Source organism: Apus apus, chromosome 19 (genome assembly GCF_020740795.1).
Source record: "Apus apus isolate bApuApu2 chromosome 19, bApuApu2.pri.cur, whole genome shotgun sequence".
Lineage (NCBI taxonomy): Eukaryota > Metazoa > Chordata > Aves > Apodiformes > Apodidae > Apus > Apus apus.
In genome coordinates, this window is record NC_067300.1 from 1,982,281 (window position 1) to 2,004,407 (window position 22,127).

Below are 22,127 nucleotides of genomic sequence, written 5' to 3' on the forward strand. Positions count from 1 at the left end.
AAACGGGGGAGAAAGGCGGGGCAGGGCCGGGCTCCAGCTTCAGCCCAGCCCAAGCCACAGGGACCACAAGGAGAGCGTGGGCCCGAGCTGGGATGTGTCAGGCAGGTCTATTGCTCCATGCAAGGAAGAAACCCAGGGCTTGGTGCCCAGTGCTGGCTTTGTGAAGGCATGGGAGCAACCTCGAAACTGCCCCAGGCAGCGGGGTTGAGGGAAACAGAAATGGGGGGTTAACTCAGCTGTGTCGTCAGCAGAAAGGAGGCAAAACTCATCCCTTTGGTATTCTGTGCCTGGCAGTGCTGGCTGCCAAAATTAGAATGGGGAAGCTCCTTGTTGCTGGGTTTATTTTCTATCTGAGGACTCCAAGGTAGACCTGGGGCACTTCCCTGTCCACTGGGCTGTGGTGGAGTGTGGGCACTGGGCCTGGTTCCTTCAGACCACTCCTGCTTCCTCCTTCCCTCTCAGGTGGCACCGGGGACAGGAAAATGTCTGGGTTTCCACCCAGAGGAGGCTCTGCCTGGTTTGGACTTTGCTGTGGAGGCTGCTCGGGTCTTTTGTCCCCAGCAGGCCAGAGTCAGGGTAGCTGCCTGTATTCCCCTTCCTGACAGCCACCCAGGAAAGACAGCCAGCTCCCTGGATTTACAAAATATCTGCCTGCTTTCTCATTTCCAGTGCCAGAACACATCCCTGGGACCAGAATTTCTGAAGAAAAACATGTGATTCCCAGGGGAGGTGCTGCTTCCAGGCTGTCCCAGCTGATTCCCAGGGACTGGGTCTAGGAATGAAAGTGCAGCTTCTTTACCAAGAATATTCTGGTTTGTGTGAGCTGGGCCATTCATTGGCCAGGCCATCTTGTCCCCACCAGAGAACTTCACCAACCAAGCCTCTGTCTGCAGAGCTAAAGGAACGACACCTTCTTGGTCTGGCAGGGGCATTTGGAGACACATCTCTCCATCTTAGAGTTGCTTTAAGCAAAGGTCTGGGAAGGCCTCATCTTCCTGCAGAGTTTGGACTCCAGGTTTTGCTGGTCAGCAAGTAGAATGTATCTGCAGCTGTCCTGTAGTGGCAGGACAAGGGAGAAGGATTTTAAACTGAAAGTGGGCACAGTTAGATTGAACATAAGGATGATGAGGATGGTGAGACCCTGGAACAGGTTGCCCGGAGTAGTAGTGGACATCCCATCATTGCAAGGGTTCAAAGCCAGTTTGGGTGGGGCTTGGAGCAAGATGTCCTTGCCTGTAAGCAGAGGAGCTGGGCTAGAAGATCTTTAAAGGTCCCTTCCAACCCAAACCATTCTGTAATTCTTTGCTTTCCTTACACTTGGGCTGGCAAAGCTCTGCTTTCCAAAGGGGATGGGGATTAAACTGCTGGAGTGCTGACAGCCTCCCTGCCCCTGCTCTCAGGGCTGCCCAGGACAGGCAGCAGGAGGACAGGCAGCAGGACAGGCAGCAGGACAGGCAGCAGCAGGACAGGCAGCAGGACAGGCAGCAGGACAGGCAGGAGGACAGGCAGCAGGAGGACAGGCAGCAGGACAGGCAGGAGGACAGGCAGCAGGACAGGCAGCTTTCACGTGCTTCAGCTGTGAGGATTTGTGCAGCGGTTCCTCTTGCTGCAAAGCCCCCAACCAAAGGAGCGCCCGGCGTCCTGCCCCAGCGCTGCGTGCGGGATGCGCGGGGCGGCTGCTGGCACCGGGGGGTGGCAACCCGCTGATGGCATTATCGTGACATACCGTGACACCTAAGGGTACCCAGGGGCTCTGGAGGAGCTGCCAGACCCCGCTGTGCCCAGCCCAGTCCTGCTGCTCCCCAGCAGCAGCCGGGATGTGAGGGCGGCCCGAGGGCTCCATCCTGGCCGGGAATGGCAGAGCTGATCCCTCCTGCCCGCTGGCTGGTGGGGCTCAGGGGGCTTTGCTGACACAGCCAAGTGCCGTGGGGCTCTAAATCACTCGGGGTTTGCCTCCAACTTGGGTTGCACCAAGCGCCGGGCGGGCGGCAGAGGGGTTTCTGCGCCGGGTTGGGCTGAGGCAGCCCCGCACAGCCCTGGGGCCTGGCAGCAGATCTCAGGAGTGTGATAAAGGACTCGTTCCCAAGTGGGATCTTTATCCAAATTTGTACTTTATGAAGCGAACGGAAGCAAGCAAACACAACAGCAAGCTCCACCAGGACGTGCCCCAAACAGTTCCAGCTCTCAGGTTTTATCTTTTTGACTAACACGTGTGCATGACTATTTTGGCTTATGTTAATTATTTCCAAGAATCTGCTTCATAACATTCTCATGGTTAACAACAAAGCTGGTCTATGCTAAAAAAAAAAACACCTTTAAGATGTTTGCTCAGTGTCTGCTACACAATAGAAGAATCACGTGCAGAAGATCCACAATAGAAGAGCAATATGCAATGCAAGCAGAAGATACAAATTTCGTTACACTATACAAAAGCAGGCAGCACAAGCAAAGATATGACACATCATAGGATATTCGTTAGTAAATTCAATAGAAATATATCCTAATAAAAGTTTACTAAAATAATGAGTTTGCTATACTAAGGGTTGCTTTCAAAACAAGGTGCTTTGTGAAACGGTCAGTCAGCTCTGCCAAGCATCCTGTAGGTTGGGATAACATCAAGTCTTCTAAGAACCTGTAGCTCCTACAGACACACTGATGTGGATTCTGACCCACCTGGGGAATCTACCAGCAGGAGACTGGAGACAGGACCAGGAGGGGAGACAGCACCAAGACAACAAAGGACTAGAATCAACAAAGACCCCCCCCAGGAGACCCTCAAGCACGCATCAGTACAAAGATAGCCAATGCCAGGAAATAAAATGACTATGTAAAAGAACTCTGGGAACTCACTGACATGGAACTGAATATGCCTGGTTTTGGTGTCTATTAGTCGGGGTGTTTCACTGACTCCTCGGAGCACTCGTGGTGGAAATATCCCCAGTGGTGGAAATATCCCCAGTGGTGGAGAATCCCCAGTGCTGCCCAGCGCTGCAGTAAGGAATGCCTGCTCAAGAACAGCTTGTTTATTGTGATTGGGTCTGGATCTGGGAATCCTCACCCAGCCTCCCGCTGCGCTGAGGAGTGTTAGAAAGCAGGGGGGGGGTTGGAAGCTCCGACATTTTTGTTTCAGATCCTATACACAAGGAGTTATTCTTCACCCTGTGACTCTAACGTTGCTCCACAAAGGATTATTCTTCGCCCTGTGGCTCTAACATTACGGAATCACAGAATCACAGGATCCCAGGGGTTGGAAGGGACCTGGAAAGATCCCCCAGCCCAACCCCCCTGCAGAGCAGGGGCACCCAGAGCACATCACACAGGAACGTGTCCAGGGGGGTTTGAATGTCTCCAGAGAAGGAGACTCCACAGCCTCTCTGGGCAGCCTGGCCCAGGGCTCTGTCACCCTCACAGGAAAGAAGTTTTTTCTGATATTCACACGCTCCAGTTTGCACCCACCGCCCCTTGTCCCATCACTGGACCCCACTGAACAAAGCCTGGCTCCATCCTCCTGACACTGCCCTGAACGTGTCTGTAACCACTGCTGAGCTCACCCTCAGCCTCCTCCAAGCTCAGGACCCCCAGCTCCCCCAGCCTCCCCTCGCAGGGACCGTTCCTCTCCTCCATCCCCTCCGTGTCTCTGCCCTGGGCTCCCTCCAGCACTTCCCTGCTCCACCCGAGGGGCCCGGGGCTGCACACAGCGCCCCAGGCGCGGCCCCCCCGGGGCAGAGCAGAGGGGGCAGGGATCAGCTCTCCCCCCAGGGACGCCAGAGGGTTGTTTTTTCCCTCTCCAGAGCAGCCCCGTCCTCAGCCCCGCAGAGCCCGGCGGAACCTTGGTGCGGGGCGCGGGTTCCGCGGGGAGGGCAGGGCGGGAGGGGCAGGAAGGAAGGGCCGGGCGGGCGCCATGTACGCGGGGCTGCAGGAGCTGGGGGTGGCCAACGGGGAGGACCTGAAGGAGACGCTGACCAACTGCACCGAGCCGCTGAAAGCCATCGAGCAGTTCCAGGTGCGCCCGGGAGGGAGGGCCCGGAGAGGGGTGGGGGGGGTTGTGGGGTTTGTGTGGGGGTCTGGGGTCTGTGGGGGTCTGTGGGGGTCTTTGGGGGCTGTGGGGGTCTGTGGGGGTTGTGAGGTCTGTGGGGGTCTTTGGGGTTTGTGGGGGTCTATGGGGTTGTGGGGCTTTGTGGGGGGTTGTGGGGGTTTGTGGGGTTTGTGGGGGTCTTTGGGGGCTGTGGGGGTCTATGGGGTTGTGGGGGTCTGTGGGGATTGTGGGGGTCTGGGGTCTGTGGGGGTTGTGGGGTCTGTGGGGGTTTGTGGGGGTCTATGGGGTTGTGGGGGTCTGTGAGGGTTGTGGGGGTCTGTGGGGTTGTGGGGGTCTGTGAGGGTTGTGAGGTCTGTGGGGGTCTGTGAGGGTTGTGGGGGTTGTGGGGGTCTGTGGGATTGTGGGGGCTGTGGGGCTTGTGGGGGCTGTGTGGTCTGTGGGGATTTGTGTGGTCTGTGGGGGTTTGTGGGGGTTTGTGGGGGTCTATGGGGTTGTGGGGGGCTGTGGGGGTCTGTGGGGTTTGTGGGGGTCTGTGGGGTTTGTGTGGGGGTCTGTGGGGTCTGTGGGGGTTGTGGGGGTTTGTGGGGGTTGTGGGGGTCTTTGAGGGTTGTGAGGTTTGTGGGGGTCTTTGGGGTTTGTGGGGGTCTTTGGGGGCTGTGGGGTTGTGGGGATTTGTGGGGGTCTGTGGGGTTTGTGGGGGTTGTGGGGGTCTTTGGGGGCTGTGGGGTCTGTGGGGGTTTGTGGGGGGCTGTGGGGCTGTGGGGTCTGTGGGGTGTGTGGGGATTGTGGGGGCTGTGGAGTTTGTGTGGGGGTCTGGGGTCTGTGAGGGTTGTGGGGATCTGTGGGGGTTGTGGGGTCTTTGGGGTCTGTGGGCGTCTGGGGTCTGTGGGGGTTGTGGGGGTCTGTGAGGGTTGTGAGGTCTGTGGGGGTCTTTGGGGTTTGTGGGGGTCTATGGGGCTGTGGGGGTCTGTGGGGGTTTGTGGGGGGCTGTGGGGGTTGTGGGGGCTGTGGGGTTTGTGTGGGGTTGTGGGGTCTGTGGGGGTTTGTGGGGTTGTGGGGTTTGTGTGGGGGTCTGGGGTCTGTGGGGGTTGTGGGGTCTGTGGGGGGCTGTGGGGGTTTGTGGGGGTCTTTGGGGTCTGTGGGGTTGTGGGGGTCTGTGAGGGTTGTGAGGTCTGTGGGGGTCTTTGGGGTTTGTGGGGGTCTGTGGGGGTCTGTGGGGCTGTGGGGGTCTGTGGGGGTTTGTGGGGTCTGTGGGGGTCTGTGGGTCTGTGGGGGTCTGTGGGGGTCTGTGGGGGTCTGTGGGGATCTGTGGGTTTGTGGGGGTTTGTGGGGGTCTGTGGGGTCTTTGGGGGTTTGTGGGGGTTTGTGGGGGTCTGTGGGGTTGTGGGGGTTTGTGGGGGTCTGTGGGGTTGTGGGGGTCTGTGGGGTTTGTGTGGGGGTCTGTGGGGGTCTGTGGGGGTCTGTGGGGGTCTTTGGGGTCTGTGGGGGTCTGTGGGGGTTGTGGGGGTCTGTGAGATTGTGGGGGGTTGTGGGGGTTTGTGGGGGTCTTTGGGGTCTGTGGGGTTGTGGGGGTTGTGGGGGTCTGTGGGGTTTTGGGTGACCTGGGGTTTCTTGGGGGGTTTGTGGGGGTTTTGTGGCGTGTGGGGTCTGTGGGGGTTTGTGGGGTCTGTGGGGGCTGTGGGGATTTGGGGGCGTCTGTGGGGGTTGGGGGGTCTGTGGGGATTTTGGGGGGTCTGTGGGGGTTGTGCGTGTCTGCGGGCTTTGTGGGGTCTGCGGGCTTTGTGGGGTCGGGGCTTTGTGGGGTTTTTCCTCTTGTTTCACTTCCATGACCAGCGAGGGTCTAGCGGTCCCTGCCGGCCGGGGCAGGCGGCTGACACCCCCAGCCGGGTGCTTGTGTTGGCAGACAGAGAATGGGGTGCTGCTGCCCTCCCTGCAGTCCGCCCTGCCCTTCCTGGACCTGCACGGCACCCCCCGGCTGGAATTCCACCAGTCGGTTTTCGACGAGCTGAGGGAGAAGCTGCTGGAGAGGGTCTCGACCATCGCTTTGGAAGGGAAAGTCGAGGAGAGGTTGGTGGGGGTGAGCTGGGGACTCGGTGTGAAAATCAGTTACAGGGGGTGAGGGAATCCTGCAGAGGAGGGTGGGGCTCCTGGGGGATTCCAGTGGATTCATGATGAGCCACTTTGGTCTTTTGCTGTTGCATTGTACTGAGTCTCTCACATGCTTTCAGGTACAAGAAGCTGGAAGATCTCCTAGAAAAGAGCTTTTCCCTGGTCAAGATGCCTTCCATACAGCCCGTGGTGATGTGTGTCATGAAGCACTTGCCCAAGGTAACAGCGCTGTGCCTGTTGGCCTGTTCTGCTACATCTCTGGTGTGTGGATTCTCTTTGCCTCCTGGGCTGTGTGCTGCATCTACAAGTCTGTTGTTCAGTGTTAGGAGCTGACAGAAGATTTGCACCTGGAAGCAACTTAGTAGACTTAATTCAGAAAGCATGTCACGTTTTCACAGTCAGATGAGACTGTTTCTTTATTTGTTTGATACATGCAGCTTCCTAAAAATAGTCAGGTTCACTGATGAGTGACTTTTTCCACAGCTGATTTAAGAACTGATGGTAAGTAGAAAATAAGATTTGAAGAATGCAACTGGAAGTAGGCAGGAGTGAGATTCAGGTCTGTGAAGTAGAAGTCTCTAGGAATAGCCTGGTGCTTAAGGTAATTGATTTAAAACTGCTGCTCCAGCTTTTGTACGTCACTGAGTTTTGAAGCATCACCCCAAATCTCAGCTTCAGAGGTTTAAAGGAACTCTTTTTTTGTTTTGTTTCCCTGTGAAAGAAATGAGGAGAAGCTTGGTGCCTAGTTTGGTGGTAGAAGGCCAGTGTCTTGGGACTGGCTGGCAGCTAGAGGAGTGGGTGAGGGAAAAGGTGACTCTGTGGCTGTGCCTGCTGTTTGATGGTGTTGTGTGAGTGACCAGGCTGCCTGAGCTGGTGCTTGGGATGTCTCCTGCCAGTTACTCATTGTTTGGGCAGGCAGGTGGGTGAGCTGCTCTGCACTCTGGTAACTGCTCCACTGCTCATAGGTCCCTGAGAAGAAGCTGAAGCTGGTGATGGCTGATAAAGACCTGTACAAAGCCTGTGCCGTGGAGGTGAAGCGCCAGATCTGGCAGGATAACCAGGCTCTCTTTGGGGATGAGGTGTCCCCCCTGCTGAAGCAGTACATCCTGGAGAAAGAAAATATTCTCTTCAGCAATGACATCTCTGTCCTGCACAATTTCTTCAGTCCATCTCCCAAAACAAGACGTCAAGGAGAGGTAAGGACAAGGGACCCCCTTACACATGCTTCAGGATGGAATCCCTCAGCTTCCAGTCAACCTCAAGTAACAGACTGTCTGTTTCACCCTCCTGACTTGGCTACCAAAGTTCTTTAGCTACATGAAGTATTTGCAAGAAATACCAGGCCATTTTCTCCTACATATCTTGATGAAAGCATCAGGAATTGTTTTAGTAGTTACTCAGTGCTTTGTAATAGTTGATCAATGTCCTAAGCTGTTTACATGCTTTTACAAAAATAACAAGGCCAATTTTTTTCCTTGATTGCTCAATCAGGCTTTATTATGTCTCAGCTGTTCTGCAGGCTGAGCACCTCTCAGTTTGAATAGGTTCAATTTCTTTTATTGGAATTTTAATTCTTTCTTTAGCAGGACATTTGTAAAATCGAAGAGGGGCATTGAAAGCTGTAGCTAAACTGGCATTCAGAGAAGTTGCTCTTTGAATGGAATTACATGAAGTGGCTGAGCTGCTCTGACACTTTGGTACAGAACAGGCAGGTGCTGCTCCTCCCCTCCTGGACCTCTGGTGATTACCAGACCCTTTCATGAGCAGATTCAGCTCAGTAGTTGCTCCAGAAACTCTCACAAATAAAACCAGTGAGTAGTTTTCCAAGGCAGTGAGTTGGATCTGCTCAAAGAAGAGATCAGCTGGCTCCAGAGCCACTGTGAGGAGATAGGTTGGATCACAGGCAGGGCTGATGGGGGGAGGAGCAGTGGCACAGGGCTTGGGAGCAGGGGGTCTCTCCTCTTCTGGGTGACAGCAGGTCAGGGCACTGGTTCAGCTGGAATGTGTCACTTCAGCTCAGGAGGCTTGTGCTCCAAAAGGGAAATATCAGAGTTTCGGGAAGGGCTTTGCTATTGGGAATGCTGAGGAATTGTAGTGATAGAGCAGTATAATCCCAGAGTCTCAGATGGTTTGAGTTGAAGGGACCTTAATGATCATCTAGTCCCAACCCCCTGCATGGGCAGGGGCACCTCCCAGCAGCCCAGGCTGCACCAAGCTCCATCCAGCCTGCCCTTCAACACTGCCAGGGATGGGGCAGCCACAGCTTCCCTGGGCAACCTGGGCCAGGGTCTCAGCACCCTCATAGTGACAAATTTTCTCCTCACATCTCACCTAAATCTCCCAGTTTTAATCCATTCCCCCCTGTCCTCTCCCTCCCTGCCCTTGTCCCAAGTCCCTCCCCAGCTTTCCTGGAGCCCCTTCAGGCACTGGAAGGTGCTCTAAGGTCTCCCTGGAGTCTTCTCCAGGCTGAACACCCCAACTCTCCCAGCCTGGCTCCAGAGCAGAGCTGCTCCAGCATAAAGCTTTAATTTCAGAGAGGGTGGCACATCTGTTTCAGTGGGTGTTTGGTTTGGTCTGTTTTCCTTTCAGAAGCCCATCCAGTGTAAACCCTCTGGTGCAGTTCATTTCAGGTTTACACAGCAAACTTGTGGTTTAACCCTGACCAGCACCACACACCTGCTTGCTTCCTCCTGCTTGGTGGGTTGTGGGGGAGAATTGGAAGGGTAAAAGAAAGAAACTCATGGGTTGAGATAAAAACTGTTTCATAACTAAAAAGAAATGTAGAAAAAAATTTGTAAGGGAAAAAAACAACAAAGAGAGGAAAACAAAGCCCAAGAGCATCAAGAGATGCTGTCCCAGCTGTGCCCCCTCCCAGATTTTTGTGCACCCCTAGTCTAGGTGCTGACAGGGGGGGTGAGGAGCAGAGAAGGCCTTGGTGCTGTGCAAACCCTGCTCAGCAGGAAATAAAGCATCCCTCTTATCAGCACTGTTGTCAGCATGAATCCAAAGCACAGCCCCAGACAAACTACTGTGAAGAAGTTTAACTCTATCCCAGCACAAACCCTCCCTTTGTTCTCATGTCTGTAGGCTGAAAGTAGATAGATATAAAGAATAAAATGCCAAAGAAAAGTTTTGTTTGTGTTCCAATAATTACAAATTATATTCAGCAGTAAATGTTTCTGCTTATCCATCTCAAATCCACCTCAAGATGAGGAAGGACTTCTTTCCTGTGAGGGTGACAGAGCCCTGGGACAGGCTGCCCAGAGAGGCTGTGGAGTCTCCTTCTCTGGAGACTTTCCAGACCTGTCTGGATGCCTTTCTGAGTGACCTGCCCTAGTTTTGGTCCTGCTGTGGCAGGGGGCTTGGACTCGATGATCTCCAGAGGTCCCTTCCATCCCCAACATTCTGAGATTCTCTGAAATAGCTGAGCACCTTATTTTCCAAATGCTTCCATCTCCTTTTGCAAAAAAACCTTTTCTTGACATTCTTTATTCTCACATTATGGTTATGAAAGACTTGGTGAACATCTCATGAACCAACTCTTGGCCACCTTGCTATAAGTAGGTCCTTTTCAGGAAGTCAGGCCACTGCAGATGTTTCAACCTTGATAAATCACATTTAAAAAATAATTAATTTACATTTTTTGTATGAAATAGCAGCATCTCTTGGTAATGAGAGCACGTTTTTTTCCACTGTGACTGTAGGTGGTTCAGAAGCTGACCCAGATGATTGGGAAGAACGTGAAGCTCTATGACATGGTGCTGCAGTTCCTGAGGACCCTGTTCCTGAGGACCAGGAATGTCCACTACTGCACCCTGCGGGCAGAGCTCCTCATGTCCCTGCATGACCTGGAGATCAGTGAAATCTGCAACGTCGACCCCTGCCACAAGGTGTGAATCGTGTGGGACAGAGGGGAGTGAAGGGAGTCCAGAGGAGGCCACAGAGATCATCTGAGGGCAGAGCCTGGGCCCGTCCAAGCCATGAGCAGCCTCATCTTGTTTTTTGAAAGGGGGGGAAAAGCCCTTCATTTTAGGTCAGGTAAAATGTTTTGTTGAGCTGTCTTTTTCCATGTTGATAACACAACTCCCCAGCAGAAGCACCTCCACTGTCAGTGTCCCCTCTTTAGGGGGTGGCAGTGGTATTGCAATGGCTAAAATATCCCATAATATCATTGCTGAGTGATGCTGCTTCTGTGTGGGCCTCCTACTTGTGTGAATCCACATTGATCAGGTGTGTTGGGCAGTGATGTATTAATTGCTGCTCTTAATTGCCAGGGAATGCCCTTCTTGGGAGGGAGGAAGGGGCAGCAGGTTCATGTCCCTGGGTATCTCTGCCCTTTGGGAGGTTTGTGTTTCTGGCCTCCTGTGCTTGTGACCAGCTTATACTGTACCTGAGTGTATGGATAGAACACAGTGATTCGCAGAGTCTCAGTCTGGTTTGGGTTGGAAGAGACTTCAAAGATCATGTAGATCCAACCCCCTGCATGGGCAGGGACACCTCCCACGAGCCCAGGCTGCTCCAAGCCCCATCCAACCTGCCCTTCAACACTGCCAGGGATGGGGCAGCCACAGCTTCCCTGGGCAACCTGGGCCAGGGTCTCACCACCCTCACAGCAAAGAATTTCCTACTAATGTCCAACCTAAATCTCCCTTCTTCAAATGTAAAACCATTCCCCCTCATCCCATCCCTCCCTGCCCTTGTCCCAAGTCCCTCCCCAGCTTTCCTGGAGCCCCTTCAGGCACTGGAAGGTGCTCTCAGGTCTCCCTGGAGCCTTCTCTTCTCCAGGCTGAACACTCCCAACTCTGGATATTTGGAGGTTATTCTTAGCCTGTTCTCTGTGACATAAATGTTGCTGCTGGTTTAAGGCATTTCAGGGGTCCATGAAGGTTTCTCCTCTTTGTTTGCTGCAGTTCACCTGGTGCCTGGATGCCTGCATTCGGGAGAAGTTTGTGGACAACAAGAGAGCCCGGGAGCTGCAGGGGTTTCTGGATGGAGTGAAGAAGGGACAAGAGCAAGTGTTGGGGTGAGGCACTTGGGCTGTTTGTTGAGAAACTGGGAATGGGTTCTTGGCAGTCAGGACATCTGCTGGGTGCTGTGGGTGCTCATGGTCCCTGGAGCAGCTCTTCTGTGCGGTCACATCCTGCACATTCCTGAGCTGCACTGGGGCATGGCCAGGCATGTGCTGATGACATGGCTTGTACTGCTCAAGCTGCTCCCCCTGGGTGTCCCCTGTGGCCTAGTAACTGACCGTGGGAGTCTCTTGCTTCATTTCAATGCAGGAGACCTGTAGTAATTGTTTTCACATAATGTGCTCTTTCAAGTCGAGGAAATAACATTGCTAGTGTTTTTACAAGGCAGGAGGAGGTTCCTCAGGTGGGCACCTGTAGGTAACAAGGGACAGAGATTCACACTTCATGTTATCAGTGTAAAAATTATTGGTACGGAACCTGCCCTGTCTCTGCCTCTTTTGTTAAACTCAGCAGTGTATGTGTGTGTTTATTAAAACAGTGTCCACAGACACACACTGCTCCCATGTCACATCTGCTAGTTCATAGAGTCATGGAATTGATGATCTCAGAGGTCTTTTCCAGCCTCAGTAGTTCTGTGATGGAATCAGACTGGTTTGGGCTGGAAGGCACCTTCAAGATCATCTAGATCCAACTCTCCCTGCATGGACAGGGACACCTCCCACCAGCCCAGGTTGCTCCAAGCCCCATCCAACCTGCCCTTCAACACTGCCAGGGATGGGGCAGCCACATCTTCCCTGGGCAGCCTGGGCCAGGGTTTCACCACCCTCAGGATTACATGTGGGATCACAGCTCAAACATCCCACTCTGGTGATGCACACTGGTCCTGCAGCTGGATACAGAGCTGTACAAGCAATGTCTGATGTATTTGGTTTTTATTTCTTCTCAGGGACTTATCAATGATCTTGTGTGATCCCTTTGCCATTAACACCTTAGCCTTGAGTACCATAAGGCACCTGCAAGACCTGGTTGGGCAGGACACCTTACCCAGGGTGAGTGTCACAGCTTCTGTACCTCATCTGAGCTACAGTCTTAATTACACAGCATTCATTAGCAAAGTACTGGCACTGCAGAAGTACAATTAATTCTCAAATGCATGTGTAAATTGAAATAAGGGAAGCATGATGCTGCCTGGCCACTTGTAGCACAGACCTTAGAGCTCTGCAGAGCAATGTTTGGAGGTGGGCATTTTGGAGCTCTCCAAATTGACAAGGAACCCTTTGCATGGCTTATTCTATCCTAGCAGCTGTGCATATGCAGAGCATGTGCCTTCCATGGGGTTGCCTGACAGCAGCACCTTTTTTTTTTCCCCTGCCACAGTAAATGCAGTGAATTAATTGCCACTGATCTGGTCTGCTGGCCATGCTATAATACAGTTCCTGCAAGCAGTGTCTACAGGAGTTGTCAGGAGGGAGCCTATAGGTGTCTGAGCAGTGTGAGGCACTGGCTGGTTTTATCCCTGAGGAGGTGGTGTTGGATTGAGTAACTTCTGAGTAGTAGCTTTTTGAGTAACCTCATGAGAATTTAAGACTGTAAATGGTTTTGGTTTCAGGGCACAAAATAAGTGAAATACCATTGTCAGTCTTCCACATGCTTTCTTCTGCTGAGGTGACTTTGCTTGTCTTGTCTCACATTATATTTCAGGGTACTCCTTTGGCTAGAGACATGTAGAAACAGTGTCATGATCAGAGCAGCTACCCACTTTTTGGCATATTATAAAATGTTACAAGACCCCGCAGACCCTCAGGGTTGTCTGTTACTTGCCTCCCATTAGAAGAATCAGTTGTTGGTTAAATCAGAGAACTGAATGTCTCTAGAAGTCTTTGATAAAGCTGCTAATCCAGGAGAGCTTTGGGTGTAAACCACTACTCCCAGATAAATATCTCTGTGTGCAACTTGTGGAAGACCAAAATGGATGTTTTTCTCCTCCCCTTAAAATTCAAGGAAAGCCCAGATCTGCTGCTGCTCCTCAGGATGCTGTCTTTGGGACAGGGAGCCTGGGACATGATTGACAGTCAAGTCTTCAAGGAACCAAAAATGGTGAGCTGTTGAGATGGTTGGAATTTAACACATTCAACTAAACTTGTTTATTATTTCAGTGTGTCCCTGATCCAATGTTCATTCTGCAAACCTCTCATTGTAGCTTTCTTATAAAAAGCATGTCAGTGGTCACAGAGCAGCAGCTCTAGTGGACATATTGGAAGCTGCTTCTACCTGCTTGTTTATTTACATGGATGCCTGGCCCTTACTGCTTTAAAATCAAACTCTGTACCCTTGTTAAATTCTCACTGGTTGTTCTTTGCTCCTGGGAGCTTCTACACACCTGATGAGTTGGTTATAAGGTCTTGTCTGAGGAAAGCAGGATTTCAGAGGCTGGTCTGAAACTGGTTGCAGTAAAACAAGTTTTCTTTGACGTGAAAAGTGTTTTTCCCCTCCAGGTACCTGTTGGAACAATCCTGTGTGGTGCCACATCCAGCTACAAGCTTTCCATGCTTTGGGAACACTTTTCCCAGTGTTTTAGGCAACCCTAATGTGATCTGGGAGCAGATGTGATCTGGAACACCTGCCTTATGAGGGAAGGCTAAGAGACCTGGAGCTTTTCAGTCTAGAGAGGAGAAGACTGAGAGGGGATCTAATTGATGTCTCTAAATACATGAGGGCATTAAGAAGGCAGGGACAAGCTCTTGTCACTTGTGCCCTGGGACAGTACAGGGGGCAATGGATTCAAACTGGAGCCCAGGAAGTTCCACCTCAACATGAGGAAGGACTTCTTTCCTGTGAGGGTGACAGAGCCCTGGGACAGGCTGCCCAGAGAGGCTGTGGAGTCTCCTTCTCTGGAGACTTTCCAGACCTGTCTGGATGCCTTTCTGGGTGACCTGCCCTAGTTTTGGTCCTGCTGTGGCAGGGGGGTTGGACTGGATGATCTTTGGAGGTCCCTTCCAACCACAACATCCTGTGATATGTGCTCAGCTGGTGGCAGGAGGGCTAACCATGGTGTTGCACAGCAGGGCTGTTTCTGAAGAGAAATTTCCTGTTTCTGTTCAGAATGTAAAGCAGCAAATGTCTGCCTGGGGGCACATCTTGACTCTCCGAAATATGTTTTACTGGCTGAAATGTCCAAGTCAGTATTTAAAAACCTGTTCTACTTGTGATTGCCACAAGCTGTAACCTCCCACTCTGTCACTCTGATACAGCACAGGTTGATGTGCCTTGTGTGAGGAGCTGCTCTTTATTGTTGCTTTTGATGGTATTTGATGCTATTGATGCATTGACCCCTCTCAGCTCAGGGAATGAACAAATTGATTTGGACTTGTTGATACAAGCAGTTTGGGACCACCCTTCATGTGCAGTGCTGGCAGCTGTGGTGGAAAAGGCCTCACAGAAGAAATGCTGCATGATGTCAAAAGAGAGAATTTGAGCAGAGGTTTTTCTGTAGATGAGGTGGAGAACAGTTTTCTAAATTACCAGTGGAACATGAGTGGCTTATTGAAGAATTTTGACTGGAATGGGGTGTCTCGAAGCTTGTTTTCCTTAAGGGTAGGATGGGGCTCATAATATTACCTCACTGTTGGTTACACTGCTCTGGCAGCATCTTGTGGCATGAACTGATTGATGAAAGGGTTCTTCTGTTCCCTCTCCTCTTCCATCCCTCCAAGGAAGCTGAGTTGATCACCAAGTTCTTGCCTATGCTGATGTCCTTTGTGGTGGATGATCACACCTTCAACGTCGATCAGAAACTGCCCTCAGAGGAGAAGGGGCCAATTCCCTACCCCAGCACCATTCCTGAAGCTTTCACCAAGTATGTCACCTGCCTCACCTCCTGGGCACCTTTAGTCTTGTTACCAAAGCAAAACACCAAGGAGCCAGCCAGCACTGTCAGGAAAAAAAGCTTGATGTGGTAAAATGGAGACTATCTTGGAGTAAGATTTAGTCCTGGTTAATCAAGCCTGGACTTCCCCTTTAGAACAGGTTGCCACCACAATTCCTCAAATAAAATTTAACTACAAAAAATTGTATTTCTTGTAATGACAGATTGCAAATGAATATTTTTGGTATTACTGCTTTCAGATATGGTGCTTGTGTGGCTTTTCAAGCAGATATTTGATACATGTGGTGGGATTTGGGTGTAGCTGGATGAGTGCCCATGCTTGGCTCTGAAAAGTGCTGTTGCAAATTGCAGTGTTTGCATTTTTGTCACACAGACACTTGCTGTTGATAACCTATCTCTCCAGGGATGTCAAAAATAAATCAAACTTGTGTGTGCTCTGTTGTGCTCACATCTTGCTTTAATTTCCAGACTGCCAGACTCTGTACTGTATCCTGGTAGCTGTGATCTGCTCTGTGACAGTGTTGAAATTTGACCTTTGGGAAACTAAAACTAAACAGTCATAGAATTTGTATCATCTTTGAGTGTCTGGGCTTCTTCTAAACCCGTGTTTTGAATAGCATTTCTGTCATTGTTACTATGATAAATGTTCACAATCAAACCCAACTGTTTGGTTGTGAGATAGTGCAGTGTTTGCTGAATGCTCAGTTTTTCTGCGCCGTGGTGGTGAACTCAGTCACTGAGCAGCTGCTCTTCAGGGGGTTTAAGGTTAGCCACTGCTGTAACTGCTTGACTGCTATCCAACAGTATTTAAACCTTCTTTAAAAAAAGAAAATCTGTTTTAGCTTTATGGATTAAGAGACTTTGCTTCTACCATAACAGATTCCTGCAGGAGAACAGAATAGCCTGTGAGATTGGGCTGTATTACATCCTTCACATCACCAAACAGAGGAACAAGAATGCTTTCCTTAGGCTGCTGCCAGCACTAGGTAAGGTTTTGTTTCATCTTCTGTTCTCTAGCTAGTTTGCCTTGTACTGGACACCTGGGAAGCAAGTAAACCAGGAGTGAAAGTGATTTCAGAATTAAAATGTTCTGCTCTGGCTCTTCTGGTCACTTAGTTGTAAGGCCCTGCAGAAGTATTTGTTCTTGCCTGAAGTTTGGATACTTTTCTGCTGATTGGAATTTAGAGGCAGTGGCTGAAGGTCAGGAGTTCCTTACATCAAAGTATTAACACTGGGATTAGCTGAGATCTGCTTTCAGAATGAATTTGAAAGACAAGCAGGTGACTTAATTCTGCTGCTCATAGTAATTGCATGTGGCCAGAGATTCCTGGTGAGGTGAAAAACCCTGTAACAAAACAGGACTAAACACAACCTTAAATTCTTCCCTGGGATTCCCTTCTGCACTGACTTCTCTGGGCTAAGTTGCAGGAGATCTCTGAAGCAATCTTAGGAATTGCAGCTCCCAGTAATGGTCGGGGGGGGGGTTCACTTCCCACTCCCTCACCCCGGCTCTGGTGTCCTTTGAAGCCTTTGAGCTGCCCAGTTACATGGATGAGTTTTCCTCTGGTGAATGGTTTGTAGCTGCTCCCTGTGGGGTCTGAGGAGTGAAAGGAGGTGGATGTGGCCATGAGCAGAGGGTGGTGGAGATGGGGACTTTGTAGCAAGCTGCTCTGGGACTTCAGCCTTGATGGAGACATGGGCTTTCTGCATATTCTTCTCACCCCTCTGCTCCTAATCTTTTATGTCTGGAAGATCAAAGCCACCTGCCTGGGCTCCCTGTTTTAAAAGCCACTAAGGAAAATCTCACTGCAGTTTTCAGCAGGAACATCTGCTGAGTTTGTCAGGTTTTGGCACATCCTTTTAAGTCTCAGTATCTTTGCTTCTCGTGTTGTATAGTTGAGACATTCAGTGACCTGGCCTTCAGTGATATTTTTCTGCATCTCCTTACTGGAAACCTTACACTGCTGGGGGATGAATTTGCTCTTGAGGAGTTCTGCACCAGCCTCTTTGATGGCTTCTTCCTCACTGCCTGCTCAAGGTAAAGCTGATTTTCCTCAGGGGAATGGAGTTTACAGTGTAGCTGAGGGAGCAGTTAATAGTTCAGCAAACTCTTTACATGGAGGTATCAGCCTGATGTTTTGCTTCTTTTAAGAAAAGTTTATCTTTTGTGAGAAAACTTTTAACAGGAAAATTAAGAGTTGATTATAAATTCTTACCTAAACTGTAAATCATGATTCATAAGTTGGAGCTGCAAAGACAATATCCTTCATGCTTTGCAGTAGCTGTGAATGTGAAGAGTTCACTTCTCTGCAGTATCAGCTGCACACAGAAAATCTCTTGGCATCTGTTAGGTCGTTGTGGTTCAACTGGTGGCCTGAGGCCAGATCTAACCCCCAGGATGTTGCCCCAGGATTGGTCAGAACTGCAGTTCAGGCACAGCAGCACGTGCTGCTGCCACTTCCCCCCACACACAGAGGGACAAACATCCTCCAGCTGCTGCCCTGGCTGCAGTCTGTGCTTCACACCTCAGGGGTTCAGAGAATGGTTTGGGTTGGAAGGGAGCTTCAAAGATCACCTAGATCCAATCCCCTGCCATGGGCAGGGACACCTCCCACCAGCCCAGGCTGCTCCAAGTCCCATCCAACCTGCCCTTCAACACTGCCAGGGATGGGGCAGCCACAGCTTCCCTGGGCAACCTGGGCCAGGGTCTCACCACCTTCATAGTGAAGAATTTTCTCCTCATGTCTCACCTCAATCTCCCAGTTTTAATCCATCCCCCCTTGTCCTCTCACTCCCTGCCCTTGTCCCAAGCCCCTCCCCAGCTTTCCTGGAGCCCCTTCAGGCACTGGAAGGTGCTCTAAGGTCTCCCTGGAGCCTTCTCTTCTCCAAGCTGAACACCCAACTCTCCCAGCCTGTCTCCAGAGCAGAGCTGCTCCAGCCCTCCCATCAGCTTCCTCTGGGCTTTCTCCAGGAGCTCCGTGTCTTTCTTATGTTGGGGGAAACAAAAAAAATCTCCCTCCCTTTCCTCATGGTTGCTGCAGTTAGTCCACTGGTGTCGAATTATTGCATGAATTGCTTGAAAGTCTAAGGCAGGGTTAGCACTTCCTAGCACACAGGCTACAGTTCTCAGGTGTTCTGGAAAATTATAACAAAGCTGCCAGTCTGTGGGTGTGTGAATTACTCTGGTGCTGTTACTGTAGCTTTCTTGGTCTGGAGATGGAGTTTGTTTGTACCAGTTTCTCCTCATGAAAATTGCTTTTTGCAGAAAGGAGAACGTACACAGACATGTGCTGAGGCTGCTGCTTCATCTGCATCACAAAGTGGCACCTGCCAAATTAGAGGCTCTCCAGAAGGCTTTGGAACCCACCAAGCAGGTAAGAAGAGAAGCATGAGAAAGGCAAAATGAATTGCAAATGAAAGCAGCTGCTTTTCCCCACTTTGCCTAATGGGAATGTGCTGTGCTTCCCAAGCCCGGGTTGGGTCTTAATTCCCTCGGGACTTCCTCTTTCTCTGTTGCTTTGTGTTAAAACACACAGGGCAGTTGCACACTTGGTATCCTTGCTAGTAGCAGCTGGGATGAAGTCTCACTCTTCTGTTTTTTCCCCCTCCCTCATTTCTCATCCTGCAGAGTGGGGAGGCTGTGAAGGAGCTTTATAACCAACTCACAGAGAAACTGGAGCTTCGCAAGCCGAGTCCGGCCGAGGTGACTGAGACTCCCTCCATGGAGCTGCCCTTGCCCACTGTGCCCACACCAGCCCCACGTTGAGCTGCCTGTTAGTGCAAGAGGGAGACAGAACAGCTCTCCTGGGGCTCTGCAGTGGGAAGGCCCTGTGCTGCCTTTCAACCCTCTGCCTGCAGGGTGGGAACAACAAAAACAAGCCACTGAAGCTCTTGCAGGAAACACTGCAGTTTGCCCAACTCAGTGGCTCTTGGTGGTTAGAAAACTCTGTGTGCAGTGCATTGCAAAGGTTCACTTTTCTTAAAGGTAGCTGACTGTCTTCTTGTAGATCCACTTAAAATCTGACTGTACATTACTTTTTAATTATTTTTTTTTCAAAAAGAAAATGCATATTTTTAAGCTTGGCATCTTGTATTTTTAAACTCTAAGAACTGATAACTGAGTGTTGAACTCCATTGTGGCTGAGCAGTTGGTGTCAACCCCTGAAGGCAAACCATAGCTTACTTTGGCCATTAGTTTGGTCCTCTAGATCTTTGGAGATTCTCAACAGAAGGAAATGGCAGAGGAGATAAGCTCCACTGGTACAATTTCCTCTCTGAGGTTTGGCTCTTCTGTTATGTGGTAGGATGTGCTGCATTAGTCAAGAGATGTCTGCACTGTCACTAGACCAGGCAGCAATGAACAGCCATCTTCTCAGCTAGGCTCTTACAAAGAAGGCCAGAAATTGGATAATTCTCTTATTTTCTCCCCACTTTTCTCCAAAGGAGGAGCTTGGAATGAGTTCCTGGAGCCAGTGAAGGAAACCAAGACTAGCATGTTCCCAAATAACAATAGGGTTTGAGTGTAGGTGGAGTGAAACTGTGACTTTGAAGAAACAACCTGTTCTTCATGGCTCATTTGTGTTGCTGTCTCTGCTGTTATAGTCAGTTGCTGTTCTGCTTTTATTGCTGCCTCAGTGTAAGCTCAGGTAGAGTGTGCAGGCAGATGGACATGGGAGAAGAATGAGTTGTGGCTTTACACTGATTTCAGCAGGTGCAATGTGCAATGAAAAGAAGCTTACTAATCCTCTGTAAGCAGGAAGCTGCCTACATATGGATTATTTTGAATCACACAATAATTCAGGTAGGAAGATACCTCTGAGGGTCTCAGGTCCACCCCCTGACTTGGAGCAGGACCAGCCTAGGGCAGGTTGCTGAGGAGCAGTGCTTTGTATTGACCTTTGTTGAGTTGCACTTGGTATCATTTAAGCTGTGTGAGGGTGTTCTCTGGGCATGGGAGGTAGATGCAGGCATCAGCCCTGCTGGGGAGTGCTGTGAGGAATGGGCTGCCAGGGGGACACAGGCCTGAGCCCCCGTCCTGCCAGCTTCCCATGCAGCTGCCAGAACTGTATCAGAAGGCTCTGGCTGGCTGGATCTCCAGACAGTTGTGCCAGAAGCTGGTTAATGTCAAGGTGGGCTCCCCACTGCACTCCTGCATCCACCAAGCCAGGCATATCTCTGTGGATGGTTATTGGGTTTGTCAGGCACAATTAACCTCTGGAATGTACCCACCCATGCCAGCCATCCCCTGTCACTTTCTTGTCCATCATGTTTCTGGATATGATGGCTCTTTCCCCCCTCGTCACCCCTTGTCTCCTGGGACTTGAGCACTCCCAATCCCAAGTCATGCTGGTGAGACTTTTCCATTTTTGCATCATTTTCTTCCTCCCAAGTTCTCCAGAGCTGCATGAGGAAGCTGAGTGTCCCCTCTCTGCATCACCTTGGTGCTTTATTTTGTTTTTTATACTTGTCTGTATCTTGTGGGAGAACTGGGAGGGTGGGTCAGGTTTGTCCACTGGTCCACACTGCCTGTGTGCACCATACCTCCTGGGGTCTGTGTCACTTTCACCAGCTCTGGGCACTTCTGGCGTCAGACTCCTGGGGAACAGGAACTGGGTGTAACAATTGGGTCTTGCAACGTTTGTTTTTTTAAAACTGTTTCAACTGTCATGGTAACTTAGACAAAATAACATCCCAAGCTGCTGGTAAACCTTCCCCAGTGAACCTACTCAGGCCCCTGCCCTGCTCAGACTGGGGTTATTTTGGGGTTGTGGTGAGGATTCTGTCACTAGAGGTTTCCTTGAGGCTGCTGCTGCTGTGGCCCCTGCTGCAACACCAACTTCTTTTAATCCAGGCTGACTCTGTGACTTACAACTTGGTAGAAAAAGCTTTTGTGTTTCAGCCCGTGCTCACCGTACCCAGATACATGTATATTTTTCCAGGTTTTTAGGTCCACAAAGGAATTGAATCCCAGAGCACAGACTGGCCATGAACTGTGCTGGTGGCTGCTTGGCTGAGGGGGGAAATCTGGGCAGTTGAGCTTGCTGATTTGTGCTCTCCTGACCTGCCTCCTGCACAAAGGTGTGACCAGGGGAGAGAGAGACACTTTCCAGAAAACACTGTTTCAGTAGGGAACGTCTGGGTCTGTTCCATTCTTTGAGGTGGGAATGTTTTCCCTCTAGTGCCAGAAGCTGCTCAGGCTGCTGCTGTATGTGCAGAGCCCTGCAGCAGAGCTGCCTGCAGTGGTGCAGGGCACTGGCATTCCCCCTGCCCCAGGGCTGGGACATCCCAGAGTCCTGCTCTGGTGTTCCTCCTTGTCTCCAGGCTGGACACCCCCAGCTCCCTCAGCTGCTCCTGCTCAGACTTGTGCTCCAGCCCCTTCCCCAGCTCCCTTGCCCTTCTCATGGAGCTCTAGCAGCTCCATGTCCTTTCTGTAGCGAGAAACCCACAACTGAACATGGTACTCGAGGTGCCTTGGAGAGTCTCCCTGTGCTCCAGATGCTGCTGCATCCCTGCTGCATCCCTGCTGCATCCCTGCTGCATCCCTGCTGCATCCCTGCTGCATCCCTGCTGCATCCCTGCTGCATCCCTGCTGCATCCCTGCTGCATCCCTGCTGCATCCCTGCTGCATCCCTGCTGCATCCCTGCTGCATCCCTGCTGCATCCCTGCTGCATCCCTGCTGCATCCCTGCTGCATCCCTGCTGCATCCCTGCTGCATCCCTGCTGCATCCCTGCTGCATCCCTGCTGCATCCCTGCTGCATCCCTGCTGCATCCCTGCTGCATCCCTGCTGCATCCCTGCTGCATCCCTGCTGCATCCCTGCTGCATCCCTGCTGCATCCCTGCTGCATCCCTGCTGCATCCCTGCTGCATCCCTGCTGCATCCCTGCTGCATCCCTGCTGCATCCCTGCTGCATCCCTGCTGCATCCCTGCTGCATCCCTGCTGCATCCCTGCTGCATCCCTGCTGCATCCCTGCTGCATCCCTGCTGCATCCCTGCTGCATCCCTGCTGCATCCCTGCTGCATCCCTGCTGCATCCCTGCTGCATCCCTGCTGCATCCCTGCTGCATCCCTGCTGCATCCCTGCTGCATCCCTGCTGCATCCCTGCTGCATCCCTGCTGCATCCC

The 22,127-nt window shown here is 51.3% G+C and overlaps 1 protein-coding gene across 1 annotated transcript; it reads left to right on the plus strand.

Moving 5' to 3' along the window:
* The first annotated feature begins 3,870 nt into the window (after window positions 1-3,870).
* Window positions 3,871-19,135, plus strand: NELFB (negative elongation factor complex member B). The gene is made up of 13 exons (XM_051636529.1): window positions 3,871-4,003; window positions 5,940-6,103; window positions 6,265-6,364; window positions 7,111-7,341; window positions 9,850-10,035; window positions 11,056-11,168; window positions 12,062-12,164; window positions 13,117-13,212; window positions 14,829-14,971; window positions 15,881-15,987; window positions 16,898-17,039; window positions 18,267-18,375; window positions 18,630-19,135. The coding sequence occupies exons 1-13, from the start codon at window positions 3,902-3,904 to the stop codon at window positions 18,765-18,767; spliced, it is 1,734 nt and encodes a 577-aa protein (XP_051492489.1). The 5' UTR covers window positions 3,871-3,901; the 3' UTR covers window positions 18,768-19,135.
* The last annotated feature ends 2,992 nt before the right edge of the window (window positions 19,136-22,127 follow it).

Excerpts from the sequence above, each read along its gene's own strand:
- NELFB (XM_051636529.1), top strand. The coding sequence starts at position 3,902 with ATGTACGCGGGGCTGCAGGAGCTGGGGGTGGCCAACGGGGAGGACCTG. Across the intron at positions 4,004-5,939 it reads AAGCCATCGAGCAGTTCCAG|ACAGAGAATGGGGTGCTGCT; the intron begins GTGCGCCCGGGA and ends TTGTGTTGGCAG. Across the intron at positions 13,213-14,828 it reads TCTTCAAGGAACCAAAAATG|GAAGCTGAGTTGATCACCAA; the intron begins GTGAGCTGTTGA and ends CATCCCTCCAAG.